Source organism: Staurois parvus, unplaced genomic scaffold (genome assembly GCF_062004578.1).
Source record: "Staurois parvus isolate SC_StPar_1 unplaced genomic scaffold, SC_StPar_1.0 ptg002027l, whole genome shotgun sequence".
Classification (NCBI taxonomy): Eukaryota; Metazoa; Chordata; class Amphibia; order Anura; family Ranidae; genus Staurois; species Staurois parvus.
Window position 1 is genome coordinate 97234 of NW_028319823.1, and position 17048 is coordinate 114281.

The 17048-nt window shown below is 44.8% G+C and overlaps 1 protein-coding gene across 1 annotated transcript in view; it reads right to left on the minus strand.

Annotated features, from left to right (window-relative positions):
• LOC149432959 (syntaxin-binding protein 5-like) overlaps positions 1-17048 on the minus strand; it is a 102186-nt gene that overhangs the window by 13047 nt on the left and 72091 nt on the right. Inside the window, exons 4-6 of the mRNA XM_089664767.1 lie at positions 15892-16131; positions 4849-5209; positions 2539-2704 (exon numbers count right to left, since the gene is read on the minus strand). Coding sequence (XP_089520893.1) covers positions 2539-2704; positions 4849-5209; positions 15892-16131 — 767 coding nt within the window. The remainder of the gene's footprint in view (positions 1-2538; positions 2705-4848; positions 5210-15891; positions 16132-17048) is intronic.

Genomic DNA, 17048 nt, shown 5'->3' on the forward strand with positions numbered 1-17048 from the left:
TTCTGATATTCCCATCGTGTGTTTGAGGCTTAACGTACCCTCAACAAGGAACATTGTGCAAGGGAATATTAGACTGCTGACAGGGAGGAATGCAAAAATGGGCTGAATGCCATTCCTGCGCTTTCATTTCATCCTTAAAGCAGAGCTCCACTCAAAAGGGAAAGTCCTGCTTTAAATATTGGTTCCCCGCTCCCCATTAAGGATTGGCACCTTTGGGGAGCGGGAGCAGGTACCCAAAATTGACAGGTACCAGCTCCCAGTTCCGCTGCGATCGGAAGCGGAAGAAGTCCTCCTATCCTCCCTCCCCGTAGTCCTGTGGGACACGTGACAGGTCCCAGAAGATGACGGGGCCATTCAGGAAGCGCAGCGCTACTCGCGCATGCGCAGTGGGCACCCGGCTGTGAAGCCGCAAGCTGTCACAGCCGGGTGCCCACACTGAAGATGCCGGACCCTAGAATACAGGAAGGCCGGTGAAACAGGCTGCAGCGGGGGCACTGCGGGATCATGGGACTGGTGAGTGGCTGTTTTTTTAAAGTCAGCAGCTACAGTTTTTGTAGCTGCTGACTTTTATTTTTTTACAGAGTGAGTGGAACTCCCCTTTAAGCTGGCCAAATATTCTCATTCGATTTACCTACAACTATGTAGTGCAAGGGCCTGCCTGACTGTATACAGATTGTATACAAATTGAAAGTGTTTAGGTCTGACCACCTATTATATGCAATACAGGCTTCTACACCCACCCATCCCTTTAAGGGGACCTCTGGCTGACTGGATCCCTTACCTCCGGTTAGCTCCGACAGCACCACCTTTACCCAGAGGGAGGATTATCCTTGGCCAGGATCATATCCGACTCCTAAAGGGGACCTCTACTGCTTGTTTTAATGCGTATTTACATTACGCATCTGGTGAGTGCGTATTCTTACTATGCTGTTTTGGAGCACCGTCATTGGATCTTTATTGCTGCTATTTTCACCTAGACTGTCACTTATGGATTGTTTTCGTTTATTTTACATTTTGCATATCTCTATATATATGGACTAATATATGTATTACTATTAGCGCCGCACTTATTTATTTATTACATTATTGTTGAGGTTTTTATATTGGTTACCTACAGCTGCTGTTTTTAGAGCGCTCACTTTTTTATTTTACTTATTATATGGTTTTGGTAAATCTAAAGGAAATTTGTACAAGAAAATTGTATGGCCAGTCTAAGGCTGGCCATACTCTATACAATTTTCTGTCCAATTTCTGCCCAATTTCCTTTAGGTTTACCTTCAACTGTGTAGTGCAAGGCCCCGCCTGATTGGATACCACTGAAAGTGTTATTTGGGTTTGACCTCCTATTATATGGTTTTCGGTAAATATAAAGCAAAAATCTCAATAAAATTGTATAGTGTATGGCCAGCCTTAGAGAGGAGTCTGGATTCAGAAAGATTTCACCTGGTTATTTATTTGAGTTTCCTTTTGGCCCACGATACCACACTTTTTTGAATTTTACCTTCTCATTAATTTCCAAGCCATTATCCACTGAAGCCATTACTTCCATGCATTGCACGAATGCTAACCGACAAGCTTGAAACAGCTGCTTGAAGTTTGGAATAAATGGCTGAATTATATGAGACCGGCGTTTTTCAACCAGGGTGCCATGACACACTAGGGAGCCTTCTGGGTTCTTCAGAGGTGCCTTGGCTAAAAGCCTGAAAATTGCCCAAACATTGTCAACAAGTCAGCAAGTGGATCAAACCTGCCTTTTTGTTACACATAGTTACAGGTTTCTATTGTGCATCATTATGTCCTTGGGCATTGTGCAGGTAAGCCATTGGCATCCTAACAACCGATGAAGTCATTGGTTGATAGGGTGGACATTGGGTGCCAGCACTGGGCTGTGACTTTCTGATGCTTCACAGCCAGCTAAGCTTCCCACCCCCCAACCAATGCGTGCTGCGATTTCTGAATGCTCCTGCAGTCTCCTGGGGGAGGTTGCGGGCAGACTGAACTCGCACTCTGCTCACCTAGGTGAACTGAAGGGAAAAGAGAGCGGGTACCTGCCGGAAATAGGTGCCTGCTCTCTAAACAAAGAAATAAGGAGGTGGGAAGGAGGAAGGTTCACTTTAACCCCCGGTTCACATCTCTGTGGCCGTGCGGGATGTGTTTTGCACGGGCACGAGAGCCCATTCATTTGAATGGACTCCCGTGCCCATGACATGCAGGGAAAGAAGTCGGAAATCGCAGTCCGCACGGGAATCTCAGTTCCCAGTACGGTTGTGTTTACCAGTGCAGGCGGTGTGCCCACAATTCTCTGTGCGGGTGGTGCAGCTGCACGGATTTTTGTGCGGATCCGCAGTGGCACCACCCGCACAGATGTGAACCTAGGGTCAGTACTTACAGTGTTAGTGTCGGACAATTATCAGGCTCATAGCAGAAATGCAAACTTTATTCTTGTCCATGGGGGGGTGTACTGGTAAACGTATACACCCCGTATACGTTTACACCCCATACACCCCATCATCAACATCTGGCTACGAAGTGTCTCACCTGAAGACTGTCGCACATTTCCTGGCTGTATGTTATTCTTTGGATCTCACTGGAAGAACACAGGTACAGCGCCTGGCCGCCATTAGTGAAGCAGAACGTCCTGGCTATTCTCATATCTGTCAGAGGTAAGTAATTGACATCTAGCATAGGACGCAGGCTTGGCAGGCTGCGGAGATAAAAACGCCCCGTTATCTATAGAATGATCCTTCACAGACTGACATTTCTCTGCAGATAAACAATCATTATTTTTTCACATAAAAGACGATTGTGCGTGCTGGCTGCATCGTCGTGACGCCAAACAGGTCGCTATATCTCAGATATTCACCTTGTGTTTTCTGCTTCGTTTACAAATACATTTTCTACAGTTTAAATAACAAATGATCATATTAAGAGTATACAATTGTGCTCAAAAGTTTCCCTCCCCTGGCAGAAATTGTGACATTTTGGCACAGATATTGAAAATATGACTGATCATGCTAAAAAATGCTCTTTTATTGAAGGATGATGATCATATGAAGCCATTTATTATTATCAAATAGTTGTTTGGCTCCTTTTTAAATCAGAATGATAACAGAAATCACCCAAATGGCCCGGATCAGAAGTTTCCCTCCCTCCGGATCAGAAGTCCCCGCCCCCCGGATCAGAAGTCTCCACTCCCGGATCAGAAGTCTCCACTCCCGGATCAGAAGTCTCCTCCCCCTGGAATGTTTGGCCCTTGTACAGAAGTCTCTGCCCCCTGGAATGTTTGGCCTTGGTACAGACACACCAGGTGACACACATGGGTTAAAATGCCAATTAGAGGTTAATGTCCCACATCTGTGGCTTTTTAAATTGCAATTAGTGTCAGTGTATAAATAGTCAATGAGTTTGTTATCTCTTACGTGGAAGCACTGACTAGGCTGGATACTGAGCCATGGGGAGCAGAAAAGAACTGTCAAACGTCCTGCATAACAAGGTAATGGAGCTTTATAAAGATGGAAAAGGACATAAAAAGATGTCCAAAGCCTTGAATATGCCAGTCATCACTTCCACTAAGAAGTAGAAAATTCAGGGACCTCTTGATACCAAGCCAAGTACAGGTAGACCAAGAAAGATTGCAGCCACAACCGCCAGAAGAATTGTTCGGGATACAAAGGGAAACCCACAGGTAACCACCAGAAAAATCCAGGCTGCTCTGGAAAAAGACTGTGTGGTTGTTTTGAAGGAGCGCAATATGATGACACTTGAACAAAAATGAGCTGCATGGTGGAGGTGCCAGAAAGAAGCCTTTACTACATCAATGACACAAGAAGGCCCGGTTTGGCAAGTCAAGGTGTTGTCAAGCATATTGTGACCGGGCTTTTTTGTGGCATTGGTGCAGTAAAAGCTTCTTTCTGGCACCTCAACCAAACAGCTAATATTTGTTCAGTATCACCGTATTGTACTCCTTAAAAACAACCACACCATTTTTTCCAGAGCAGCCTGTATTTCTTTTGAGGTTGCCTGTGGGTTTTTCTTTGAATCCCGGAGAATTGTTGTAGTTGTGGCTGCAATCTTTCTTGGTCTATCTGACCTTGGTTTGGTATCAAGAGATCCCCGAACTTTCCACTTCTTAATAGGTGATCTAACAGTACTGATTGGCATATTCAAGACTTTTGATATCTTTTTATGTCCTTTTCCATCTTTATAAAGTTCCATTACCTTGTTACGCAGGACTTTTGACAGTTCTTTTCTGCTCCCCATGGCTCAGTATCTAGCCTAGTCAGTGCTTCCACGTAAGAGATAACAAACTCACTGACTATTTATACACTGACACTAATTGCAATTTAAAAAGCCACAGATGTGGGACATTAACCTCTAATTGGCATTTTAACCCGTGTGTGTCACCTGGTGTGTCTGTACCAAGGCCGAACATTCCAGGGGGTGGAGACTTCCGTACCAAGGCCGAACATTCCAGGGGGTGGAGACTTCCGTACCAAGGCCGAACATTCCAGGGGGGTGGAGACTTTTGATCCGGGCCATTTGGGTGATTTCTGTTATCATTCTGATATAAAAAGGAGCCAAAACAACTATTTGATAATAAATGGCTTCATATGATCATTATCCTTCAATAAAAGAGCATTTTTTGGCAGATCAGTCATATTTTCAATATCAATGCCAAAATTTCACAATTTCTGCCAAGGTGTGCAAACTTTTGAGCACAACTGTACATTTACAAAGTTTTTCTGATAAATGTATGAAAAAATGCCTATGTGTCTCAGACTGCAGCAATCGACAGAGACGGGACATCATGGATGAAGATGGAAGATGATGAAGCCTGTGCCCACTTACCTTATTGTCATGATATGCCCATTGGCACAGAAACAGGCCAGCAGGACGTTGTTACACATGGTGACCACGTCCGCCCGCAGGAGGAAGGAGGTCTCGGTAATGTTGTGGACATACAGACACGTCTGGGAAGGCAGAGAGAAAACTTTGGCTTGCTTTTCTGAGCAGACCACGGCAAACTGGTGATCGCTCATATCCTGCGAGGAGGATGGAGAGAACGCCACCAGTTTCCTCTTCCTCGTCTTCTCATTGTCATCGGTGCTGTTCGGGTCCCTCCAGACTTCATAGGACGGGTGGATTAAAGATCCCATACAGTCCAGGCAGGAGAAGGTCAGTACTGCCCCCTTCAGAGTGAGCGCAGTACCTGCAGACAGATAAAGCATGTAGTCAGACATAATCCCATTGTCCCGATCATACATGAAATGGAGATTCTCTGCATTGTGCAATGATCTATTCATAAGGAGACCCTGAGAATAATAAGATGAATATCTGTGGAAAGTAGGCGTGTTTAAAGGGTTGGTAATTCGGTGTTTGGCAGGTGATGGATAGGTAAACCAGATATCAGTGCTTGGGGACACCCTGACCTCAGCTAGGAGGACCACTGTACGTAGGGGTCCCACTCCCCATGCTTGATTTTAAACTGTGGTCAGTTCCTAACCAGGAGTTTGGTGAGAATATAAAGATTAATAATGGGGTGTCTTTATTTACTCTTTGTCTTCCCCTGACAAGTAATTTTCTTACCTGCCTCTAGGGGGTCTTCCCATTATCCTACGATTAGGTTGTCTATTGTCATTTATTATTGGGGCCCACCATAATCACCCTAAAATCCTCGCCCGTCCTTTGGTGACCTAGTGTGTATAGTAGCTAATCCAACTATATTTTGGGACTATTCATTGGATTCTGAGACCGCTGGGGTGGGAACCCTTTTTGTTTATGATCACTGTCCTCTTGCCACCGAGTGTAAGCTTTGTCTCGCTTTTATTTGGTTACCACGAAGGCATAGAAGATACAATAACACCTCAATGTGATACCGTTCTGTCCTGATGAAGCAGATTTCATCTGTGAAACGTGTCAGGAACAAGGAAGGACTGGAAGGACGCATCGCCATTGGCCTAAAACCGCCGCATTCTACATACTGGAAAAAGCTCAAAAATATAGGCGGTCAGTGGTATTCAGTGCTGTTCCCTTTAACCCTTTAACCACTTCCAGTCCGGACACTTTCACCCCCTTCCAGTCCGGACACTTTCCCCCCCTTCCAGTCCGGACACTCTCCCCCCCCTTCCAGTCCGGACACTTTCACCCCCTTCCAGTCCAGACACTTTCACCCCCTTCCAATCCGGACACTTTCACCCCCTTCCAGTCCGGACGCTTTCCCCCCTTCCAATCCGGACACTTTCACCCCCTTCCAGTCCAGACACTTTCACCCCCTTACAGTCCGGACACTTTCACCCCCTTACAGTCCGGACACTTTCACCCCCTTACAGTCCAGGCACTTTCACCCCCTTACAGTCCAGGCACTTTCACCCCCTTCCAGTCCAGACACTTTTCTCCCCTTCCAGTCCGGACACTTTCACCCCCTTCCAGTCTGGACACTTTCACCCCCCCTTCCAGTCCAGACACTTTCACCCCCTTCTAATCCGGACACTTTCCCCCCCTTCCAGTCCGGATTCTTTCCCCCCCTTCCAGTCCGGATTCTTTCCCCCCTTCCAGTCCAGACACTTTCACCCCCTTCCAGTCCGGACACTTTCACCCCCTTACAGTCCAGACACTTTCACCCCCTTCCAGTCCGGACACTTTCACCCCCTTCCAGTCCGGACACTTTCACCCCCTTCCCGTCCGGACACTTTCACCCCCTTCCAGTCCGGACACTTTCACCCCCTTCCCGTCCGGACACTTTCACTCCCTTCCAGTCAGGACGCTTTCACCCCCTTCCAGTCCGGACACTTTCCCCCCTTCCAGTCCGGACACTTTCACCCCCTTCCAGTCCAGGCTAATTTTCAGCTTTCAGCACTATCACACTTTGAATGACAATTGCGCGGTCATGCAACACTGTACCCATGTGAATTTTTTAGAATTTTCTTCGAGAAAGATAAAGCTTTTTTTTGGTGGTATTTATTCACCACTGGGATTTTTATTTTTTTGCTATATAAATGAAAAAGTCTAAAAATTAAAAAAAAAAAGGTTTTCTTATAAAATTTTGCAAATAAATAATATTTCATCATAAATCGTGGCCAAAATTTATTCAGTTATGTTTTTAGTAAAAAAAAAAAATAACCCAAATTAGTTTATAACCAAAACTTATAATTTTTAAAGATTTTTTTTTACATTTTTATTGTTTTTAATATTATTATTTGTTTTTTTTCTACATACTGTCACCCTAGCAGTAGGGTGACCATAGTGACACTGTACTACTTGTAGGGGGTGATGAAGATTTTTTTTACACTGATTGCTTTTACACCCATAAAGGCTGTAAAGCAATCATTTCTCCTTCTCTCTGGCTGCATTCCTGCAGCCATTGAGAAATACTGTGAGAGCTGTGATTGGTCACAGCTTGTCACATGGTACAAGGCTGTTGTGAATAGCCCTGTACCATGTGACCTCTGTGATCATTCACAGAGTTCACATGTAGTAAGCAATGATGTCAGAAGTGACATCTTGCTTACTACTCTGCATGTGATCACTGATTGGCCAATCAGTGATCACATGATCGGGACCTCACACAGAGGTCCCGTACAGCGATCGGTGTTCCCAGGAGCGCGCACAGTCCATAATGGCGGGTGCTGTTTATGAAGTGCCAGCTGGAGTGCCAGCGTCTGGCCGTTTATATACAGTGGCCGGACGGCAAGTGGTTAAAGTGTTGCTAAACCCACAACAGCAAAATCAGTCTGTATATGCAGAAAAGAATGCTTGTTATGATCACTGTGGAACCTAAGGGGTTAATCCTCCTCATTGTGTAAAAAAGGATGTTTTAGCCTGTCTTCTCTGATCCTCCCCTTCTTCCACAATCTTCTATCTATCTGCCATAGTACAGAGCAACAGTGGCAAGTCTGCACATGCTCAGTTTGATGTGTATTGCTAGAGAAGTTTTTTTTTTGGGGGGAGGGTGCATGTGATCAGCACAGGGCCAATCAGCACTGTCCATATAAATTGAATTGTATGAAAGTTATAGCGCCTACAAACTATACTAATATGCTGGAATTTATGCAGCTATGACGCTATTATGATAATGGCAGTGATCAGTGACTTATAGTGTGACTGTGATAGTGTGGCAGGCAATCTGGCACTAACAGGCACTGGCTGGGAGGTACACTAGCTGACAATAATGTCGTCAGTAACACTGATACAGTGATCCATGAAAATACACCCAAATTAGTTTATAACCAAAAATTATAATTTTTAAACATTTTTTTTTACATTTTAATATTTTATATTATTTTTTATGGGTTTTTTTTTTTTTACATACTGTCACCCTAGCAGTACAGTGTCACCATCAGGGTGACACTGTACACTGTACTACTTGATGAAGATTTTTTTTTTTTTACACTGATTGCTTTTACACCCATAAAGGCTGTAAAAGCAATCATTTCTCCTTCTCTTTGGCTGCATTGAGAACTACTGTGAGAGCTGTGATTGGTCACAGCTTGTCACATGGCTGTTGTGAATAGCCCTGTACCATGTGACCTCTGTGATCATTCACAGATTTCACACATAGTAAGCAATGATGTCAGAAGTGACATCTTGCTTACTACTCTGCATGTGATCACTGATTGGCCAATCAGTGATCACATGATCGGGACTTCGCACAGAGGTCCCGTACTACGATCGGTGTTCCACTGTGTCCTGAGGACACAGCTGGCACCGGATCGCGGTGCTGCGCGCTCCCAGGGAGCGCGTACAAGCAGGGGGCGGGGAGGCCGTTTGTAAACAGCCACCTGACCCTGCACTGCCACCGTCCGGCCGTTTATATACAACGGCTAGATGGGAGGTGGTTAAAAACAAAGAAGTGTAAGTACCCCGTCCATCCATGCTCGTGTGCAAACGGCGATCAACCCACATGTGAGGTATCACTGCAAACAACAGATCATGGGAAGTGATTCTGGCACCAGATATCCTCTGTAAATCTAAAGTGGTAACCTGTAAAGGCTTTTAAAGTATCACTTTTAAAGTGTAAAATTTTAATTTTTTGTCGCCGTTGCACGGGTGTGCGCAATTTTAAAGTGTGACATGTTTGGCATCTATTTAATCGGCAAAACATCATCTTTTATATTTTACAAAAAAAATTGGGTTATGTGTTTTTTTTGTATTAAGATTTAACAAGCGTATTTTTTCCCCAAAAAACTGCTGCACAAATTTCCAGATAAGAAAATGATAATAAAATTTCCAGATAAGAAACCCACCAATTTATTCTCTAGGGCAGGGGTCTGCAACCTTTAAGACATAAAGAGCCAGTTGGACCCATTTCCGAGAGGGAAAAAAAGACTGGGAGCCGCAAAACCATTGCAACATTTAAAACAAATCCGACACTGCATATATTACAAAAAACGCTCTGGTCATGAAGGGGGTTTAAGGGCCCAGTAAGCAAAGGGTTAATCAGGGCCACAGTGTATCGTCATAATCACAATCATAGCCTTAGGTCAGTGGTGGGCAACCTTTTTTTTCGACTGAGCCAAATCTCGCCAAAACCACGATTGAAATTTATTTTGAGAGAAACATTTTTAAAACTGAAAATACATCCCTCATATAGTAATTCATCCCCCATAGTAATTCATCCCCCATATAGTAATTCATCCCCCATAGTAATTCATCCCCCATATAGTAATTCATCCCCCATAGTAATTCATCCCCCATATAGTAATTCATCCCTCATATAGTAATTCATCCCCCATAGTAATTCATCCCCCCTATAGTAATTCATCCCCCCTATAGTAATTCATCCCCCCTATAGTAATTCATCCCCCGTAGTAATTCATCCCCCCTATAGTAATTCATCCCCCCTATAGTAATTCATCCCCCGTAGTAATTCATCCCCCGTAGTAATTCATCCCCCCTATAGTAATTCATCCCCCGTAGTAATTCATCCCCCGTAGTAATTCATCCCCCCTATAGTAATTCATCCCCCCTATAGTAATTCATCCCCCGTAGTAATTCATCCCCCATAGTAATTCATCCCCCCTATAGTAATTCATCCCCCGTAGTAATTCATCCCCCCTATAGTAATTCATCCCCCCTATAGTAATTCATCCCCCATATAGTAATTCATCCCCCCTATAGTAATTCATCCCCCATATAGTAATTCATCCCCCCTATAGTAATTCATCCCCCATAGTAATTCATTCCCCATATTGTGTGAATTCACTTACCTTTGCTCCGCGCGTTCCTCTCGCTGGGTTCCCGCGCCGTTCTGGTCTTCAGGGCGGACTGTGAGATTAGAGGAGTTCGTCACGCTGCCCCGCCTACATCCGGGCTGCCCCGCCTACATCCTGACAGCCAATGTTTGCCAGCGGGCGCCCGGCACACAGAAGATCTACATTAAAAGAGCCGCGGCTTGCCGACCCTATTGCCTGTCACCTGGTGGGCAGTGTGCTCCGGAGCCGCAGGAAAGGTGAAAAAGAGCCGCATGCGGCTCCGGAGCCGCGGGTTGCCGACACCCGCTCTAGGGCCTCTGCTTTAAAAAAAAAAATAATGTCTGGGTGTTCTAAGACATTTTCTAGCAAAAAATACTGCTTGTTACATGTGAACATGATGGTTTCTTCACAGTGAGAGCTGTGAGAATGTGGAATAGACTCCCTCCAGAGTTGGTTGTGGCCAGCTCAGTGGATTGCTGTAGGAAAGTCCTGGATTCTTTCTTGGATACACAGAATATAACTGGATATAACATTTATAGGGAAAGTTGATCCAGGGAATATCCGATTGCCTCTCGGGGGGGTCAGGAAGGAATTATTTCCCCTGCAGGAGCAAATTGGATCGTACTTTGCTGGGGTTTTTTTTTTTCCTCTGGATCAACTGTGGGTGTAGGATTATCACTTTTTTTTTTTTTTCTATGGTTGAACTGGATGGACTTTTGTCTTTTTTCAGCCAGACTAACTATGTAACACAAAGTGCCAGAAAAGGCCCGGACTGGAGGTGGTTAATAAAAATTCAGCAGGATGAGCAGAAAGATCTCTTGAGATTGGGATAGGAGACTCCATTGATTTTTGTATATGGCCGTGGCCATTGTTCCTATAACTATGAATACAAAGATATTTCCCGCTGAGATATATATCTCTGAGAGGGACACACATGATATATCTGCGGGCATTATTTGATGTTGGGCATTGACATCCTCAAGTCACGGTCATTCCTGAACTGGCGTAAGAGCAGGTTATCAGATTGGGAGTGAAAAAAAAGCTCATTAACAAGCTACAACTAACATCCACCATGTCCGTGGTTCAGGTAATTGACTGTTAAAGAACGGCACTTACCTCATGCATCATGGATTCACATTTGTATGCTGAGCCCTGTATGAATCTGAACTGACTCTAGTAATTGGATCCTTCTGGAAGCACCTTTACTGTCCCAGATAGCACAGAATCTAAATGGTTAGCATTTCCGCCTGGCAGTACTCGAATCCCAACCACGGCACCACCTGCCTGGAGTTTACATGTTCTCCCTGTGCCTGCATGGGTTTCCTCTGGGTACTCCGGTTTCCTCCCACCCTCTAAAGACATGCTGGTAGGATATAAAATCAATAGACAGATAAATGAAATGCTGCTGTACACAAGTGCAATAAACTCCAAAGAACATAAAATCAACACAGACAGCGCAAATAGTCAAACCCTCAAAAAATTAATAATTAAAAATTAAATTAAAAATTAAACCATATATTCCCACTCAAAAAATTGTGAAATTTAGAAAGTGTCAGAAAAATCAGAAAAAAACTAAAAGATAAAAAGAAAAAAAAAAATCCTTGTTCCAAAAGAAAGTGTGCTTCCACGAGACCTGGTGGAGTGGAGTTCTGGAGGCGGTAAAGAAGGGTCTAGGATCCCTAAAATACCTAAAAGGCGTTTATTTCACCAGAATCTGGTGAGTGCGGTATATGTTGGTTGGAGCACTGGTTCATGGTGGAAGCACACTCTCTTTTGGATCAAGGACTTTTTTTTTTTTGTCTTTTTTGTTTGTTTTATTTCAGATTTTTCTGACACTTTCTAAATTTCACAATTTTTTGAGGGAATATATGGTTTAATTTTAATTTTTAATTTTTATTTTAATTATAACTTTTTTTGGGGTTTGATTATTTGCGCTGTTTATGTTGATTTTATGTTCTTTGGAGTTTATTGCATTTGTGTACAGCAGCATTTAATTTATCTATTGGGGATATATATTTCTCTGGCGCTGGGGATTTATGATTACTAATGCTGGTAGGATAATTGGCTCCTGTCTATATTGTCCCTAGTATGTGTAAGTATGAATGTGAGTTAGGGACCTTATATTGTACACTCCTTGAGGGTTAGGGACTGATGTAAATATACAATATATACAGTTAGGTTCTCCGCCACCCCCCTCTGCCAATCCCTCCACTGGCCTCCACTCAGTGTCCTCCACCCCCCTCTGCCAATCCCTCCACTGGCCTCCACTCAGTGTCCTCCACCCCTCTCTGCCAATCCCTCCACTGGCCTCCACTCAGTGTCCTCCACCCCCCTCTGCCAATCCCTCCACTGGCCTCCACTCAGTGTCCTCCACCCCCCTCTGCAAATCCCTCCACTGGCCTCCACTCAGTGTCCTCCACCCCCCTCTGCCAATCCCTCCACTGGCTTCCGATTGCGCAATGGATCAGATTCAAAATCCTAACGCTGACGTACAAAGCTGTCCACCATACTGCCCCGTACTACATCACCGACCTAATATCCAAGTACCACCCAACACGCACACTCCGCTCCTCACAAGACCTCCTTCTCTCTAGTTCCCTGGTCTCCTCCTCCCATGCCCGCCTCCAGGACTTATCCAGGGTGTCACCCATCCTCTGGAACTCCCTGCCCCAACCCATCAGACTATCACCTACTCTCCTCTCCTTTAGGCGCACCCTGAAAACCCATCTCTTCAGGGAATCTTACCCCACCCTCTGCTAACTTGACCAACCTCCTCCACTCTTCCTACCACCCCATCCCCCACAGCTATCTCCTCCTGTGCCACCATCCCCTCCCTCCTAGATTGTAAGCTCCAAGGAGCAGGGCCCTCGATCCCCTCATGTTTTGCATTGTATTGTTATTGTTCTGTCACATGTTCTGTCCCCCTTTGTAATGTACAGCGCTGAGCCAACTATTGGTGCTTTATAAATACTGTATAATAATAATAATAATAAATATTGGGACATGGACACAATTCTACCATTTTTGGCTCTATACACCACCACAATGGATTTGAAATGAAACGAACAAGATGTGCTTTAACTGCAGACTGTCAGCTTTAATTTGAGGGTATTTACATCCAAATCAGGTGAACGGTGTAGGAACTACAACAGTTTGCATATGTGCCTCCCACTTGTTAAGGGACCAAAAGTAACGGGACAGAATAATAATCATAAATCAAACTTACACTTTTTAATACTTGGTTGCAAATTTGCTGATTTGGATGTAAATACCCTCAAATTAAAACTGACAGTCTGCAGTTAAAGCACATCTTGTTCGTTTCATTTCAAATCCATTGTGGTGGTGTATAGAGCCAAAAATGGTAGAATTGTGCCGATGTCCCAATATTTATGGACCTGACTGTATATATATATATATATATATATATATATATATATATATATATATATATATAAAGTGCTGTGACGGCGCTATATAAGTACCTGTAATAAATAAATAAAAACTGGGATACTTTATATCGACTAATTATGATGAGAATACGAGTGCCAGGGGGCTATATATTATAGCTGTCCGGAGATTGCAAGGACCTTCACAAAGGCAGATGAGACATTTCTAGGAGATATTGATCCACTTCAGCATTTGCATTCTCTGGGTTACAAATGACACTTGTGAAAATGGAGTCCTTAGCGTGGACCGAGTATATTACAGGTTCTAACGCCTGTTGGTGACAAGCCCAGATTGGAATTCATTAGAACTGCGGGTATTGAAAGGGATTCATATCCTGTTTATGTGATTCATTTGAGATCTAAGCTTCATCCTCAGCTGTTTGCCTTCTATACGTCTTCAATACATTTCAAGGTGATTTTATGGTGAAAGCTAAAAAAAAAAACGATCTCGGGATCTCAAGCACAGCGGCGAGTGCTTTCGGTCCGGTGCTGCTGCCATATCCACACTGTCAGCTGGAGCTCCTATCAAGGGTGGCGAAAGGATTTTGGTGCGGTGGTGGGGAGATGTGATTGATAAGCTCTGATATATTTTTTTTGTATTCATAAAATAAAGGGTATTGCACCAGAACCTCTGCGCTCTTCTCTCTTGTTTGTGTGTTTGCCATTTCCAGTGCTGTTTGTGAGAGCAGCAAGGTTGTGGTGCTATTGAAGATAAACAGTTTCGAGGCTGGAATTATATTGAACTTCTGGACCCTGTTCATGCGTTAGCACAAGTACTGGCATATGTGTATACATGAGATGCGAGCGGAGAGCAGTAACTGTCAGTCACCACTCTCTGCTCTGCCACTCCTGAGCTCAACGGTGCGCCAGGCTGGGTAGCTACGTGGGTCCCAACAATACTGTTGGGATCCTTCTAGAGCTCTGCCTCGTCAGCTGATACCGATCAGTAACCTGACTCTTGGTCACAGGAGGACAAAAAAAATTGTAGTACACCCGTGACCCACAAGAAAAGCAAGGCCAAAAAAGCTTTGACCGTATTGCTCTTTTAACATGTGCCTCCTAACCCCCATTAAATACTTACCTGAGCCTGATCTCGATCCAGCGCTGTACCTGAGAACAGCTGCGCTACTCTTTTTCGCCTCACAGGACATGGAGGCAGCAGTGAGAGCCATTGGTTGCTGCTGGTGTCAATCAAATTATGTGGGTAGGGAGTAGGGGGGAGGGGCCGAGCCATTCTGTGTGTCAATAGACTCACACAGCGCAGCTCAGGATTGAGCCTGCACATCTGCCCTCCAGGCAAGTGGCTTGCAAGAGGGGCAGACACAGTGGAGGAGGAGTGAAGAGTGCTGGTGGGAGACCCCAAAAGAGAAGATTCAGGACAGCTTTGTGTAAAACTATACTGGTAAGTATAACATGTTAGTTGTTAAAAAAAAAAGTTAACTTTATAATCACTTTTGCTCCCCAATCCCCACTAAATACTTACCTGAGCCTGATCTCGATCCAGCGCTGTGCCTGAGAGCAGCTGCACTACTCTCTTTCGCCTCACTGGACATGAAGGCAGCAGTGGGAGCCATTGGTTCCTGCTGGTGCCAATCAAATTATGTGGGTAGGGAGTAGGGGGGAGGGGCCGAGCCACTCTGTGTGTCAATAGACTCTCACAGCGCAGCTCAGGATTGAGCCTGCACATCTGCCCTCCAGGCATGCAGCTTGCAAGAGGGGCAGACACAGTGGAGGAGGAGTGAAGAGTGCTGGTGGGAGACCCCAGAAGAGAAGATTCAGGGTCGCTTTGTGCAAACCTATACTGGTAAGTATAACATGTTAGTTGTTAAAAAAAAAGTTAACTTTATAATCACTTTTGCTCCCCAATCCCCACTAAATACTTACCTGAGCCTGATCTCGATCCAGCGCTGTGCCTGAGAGCTTACTTTACAATCACTGTAAGAGTTCACAGATCCAGCGTTAACTTCTACAGTGATCTCCAGCCTCCCCAGCGGCCCATTAGGTGTGCATACTTACATTTATTCAAAGCTTATATTTATACAAATAACTTCTGGAGTTCCTTTCATTTTTTTTCTAGAGGTTAAAACCAGGTAACAATGTAACTGCAGAGCTGCCTACTGAAGTGCCTGACCTGTGCTAAGATTTGGTCAAAGTATGTTTACCTCAGTTGCAACAATCACATTTGTTGGGGCCATTAAATTCCACCAACTCACGCCACCGCCTGGTGTGTCAGGTAGCACAGACCGACCACTTACCACTTGGAGTGACCACCACTGGCTCCGCCTGTCTCTGCTCCTCACTTGCGGGAATGTTCAGCGATATGATCAGCACCATTCCCAAACTGGTCCCCACCCAGAGGCACGGCGAGGGTGACGGATCATTCTTCCGGGAGAAGGACTCCATGAAGTACAAGGCTGTGATGGCCTCTTTGGTCTCCTTATCAATGCTTGACACGCTGGAGCTGCGCGATCGACTGAAGGAGCTGTCCCGACTTTCTGCAAAATGAAGGTCAACAGAGGATTGTTAGCTGGGGAACACGTAGGAGCACCGGTATCACCAACAAACCTAACCCATCCCAGAAACCTACGGCACTTTCTGTGTGTTTAGAAAATGTCCAGGCATCAAAGTGTTGTATGTTCCGGATGATGGCTTTCTGAAAGTGGCTACAAGAAGCCTGATTTGACAAGGTGATTCACCTGGGCATATCTGTTCATCTCCCACTTTATCTTTAAGAGTTGACTTTTCCGCTTTCAATGTCAAGCCTCAACCCTCATAACTAGAAACCGCTGTCCATCGCTGTCTAATAAGCGAGTCTCAGTGGCCAGTAAAGAGGATGAGGCTTAAGGTGAACTGGTGGCCATTTAAAGCATTTACATATTCTTAACAAGCAGTAACAGTTACCTCTGTAGCTGCAGCCACTGTGCAGAAATTTATCCTCAGAGATCACAACAGAACGGCTACGTTCACACTAGCGTTGTGTGCAGGCGGCAGAGAGGCGTTTGGGAAGCGTTTTTACGCCTCTGCCAATTCTGCACATTACAGCACATGGTGCTTGTGACGGGAGTGACTTTTGGGGGTGGGGGGACCTCTGTATCGTCTTCCCAAATTCCCATTATGTTTAAGGCACCCTGTGCCTGTTAAGGGGTACAGGGTGTGTATGTGAATGTCTGAGTCTTGTGTATAGTGTGTGTTCCTTTGTTCTCAGTCACATGGTTGTCCATTGTCTGTTTGCCATGTGCTACCCCCCATTGTGCTGTGTCTTCCTGTCCAGCCAACTATTATGGGATGTACTGGTTGTGTATTGGTGTGGGGGTTGGTCAATGTCCTTTGCCATGTGTTTCATCCCATTGTTCTGTGTCTTGGTGGGATGGGGAGGGGTGATGATGTATTTCCTGTTCCTGTTTGTGTTTCC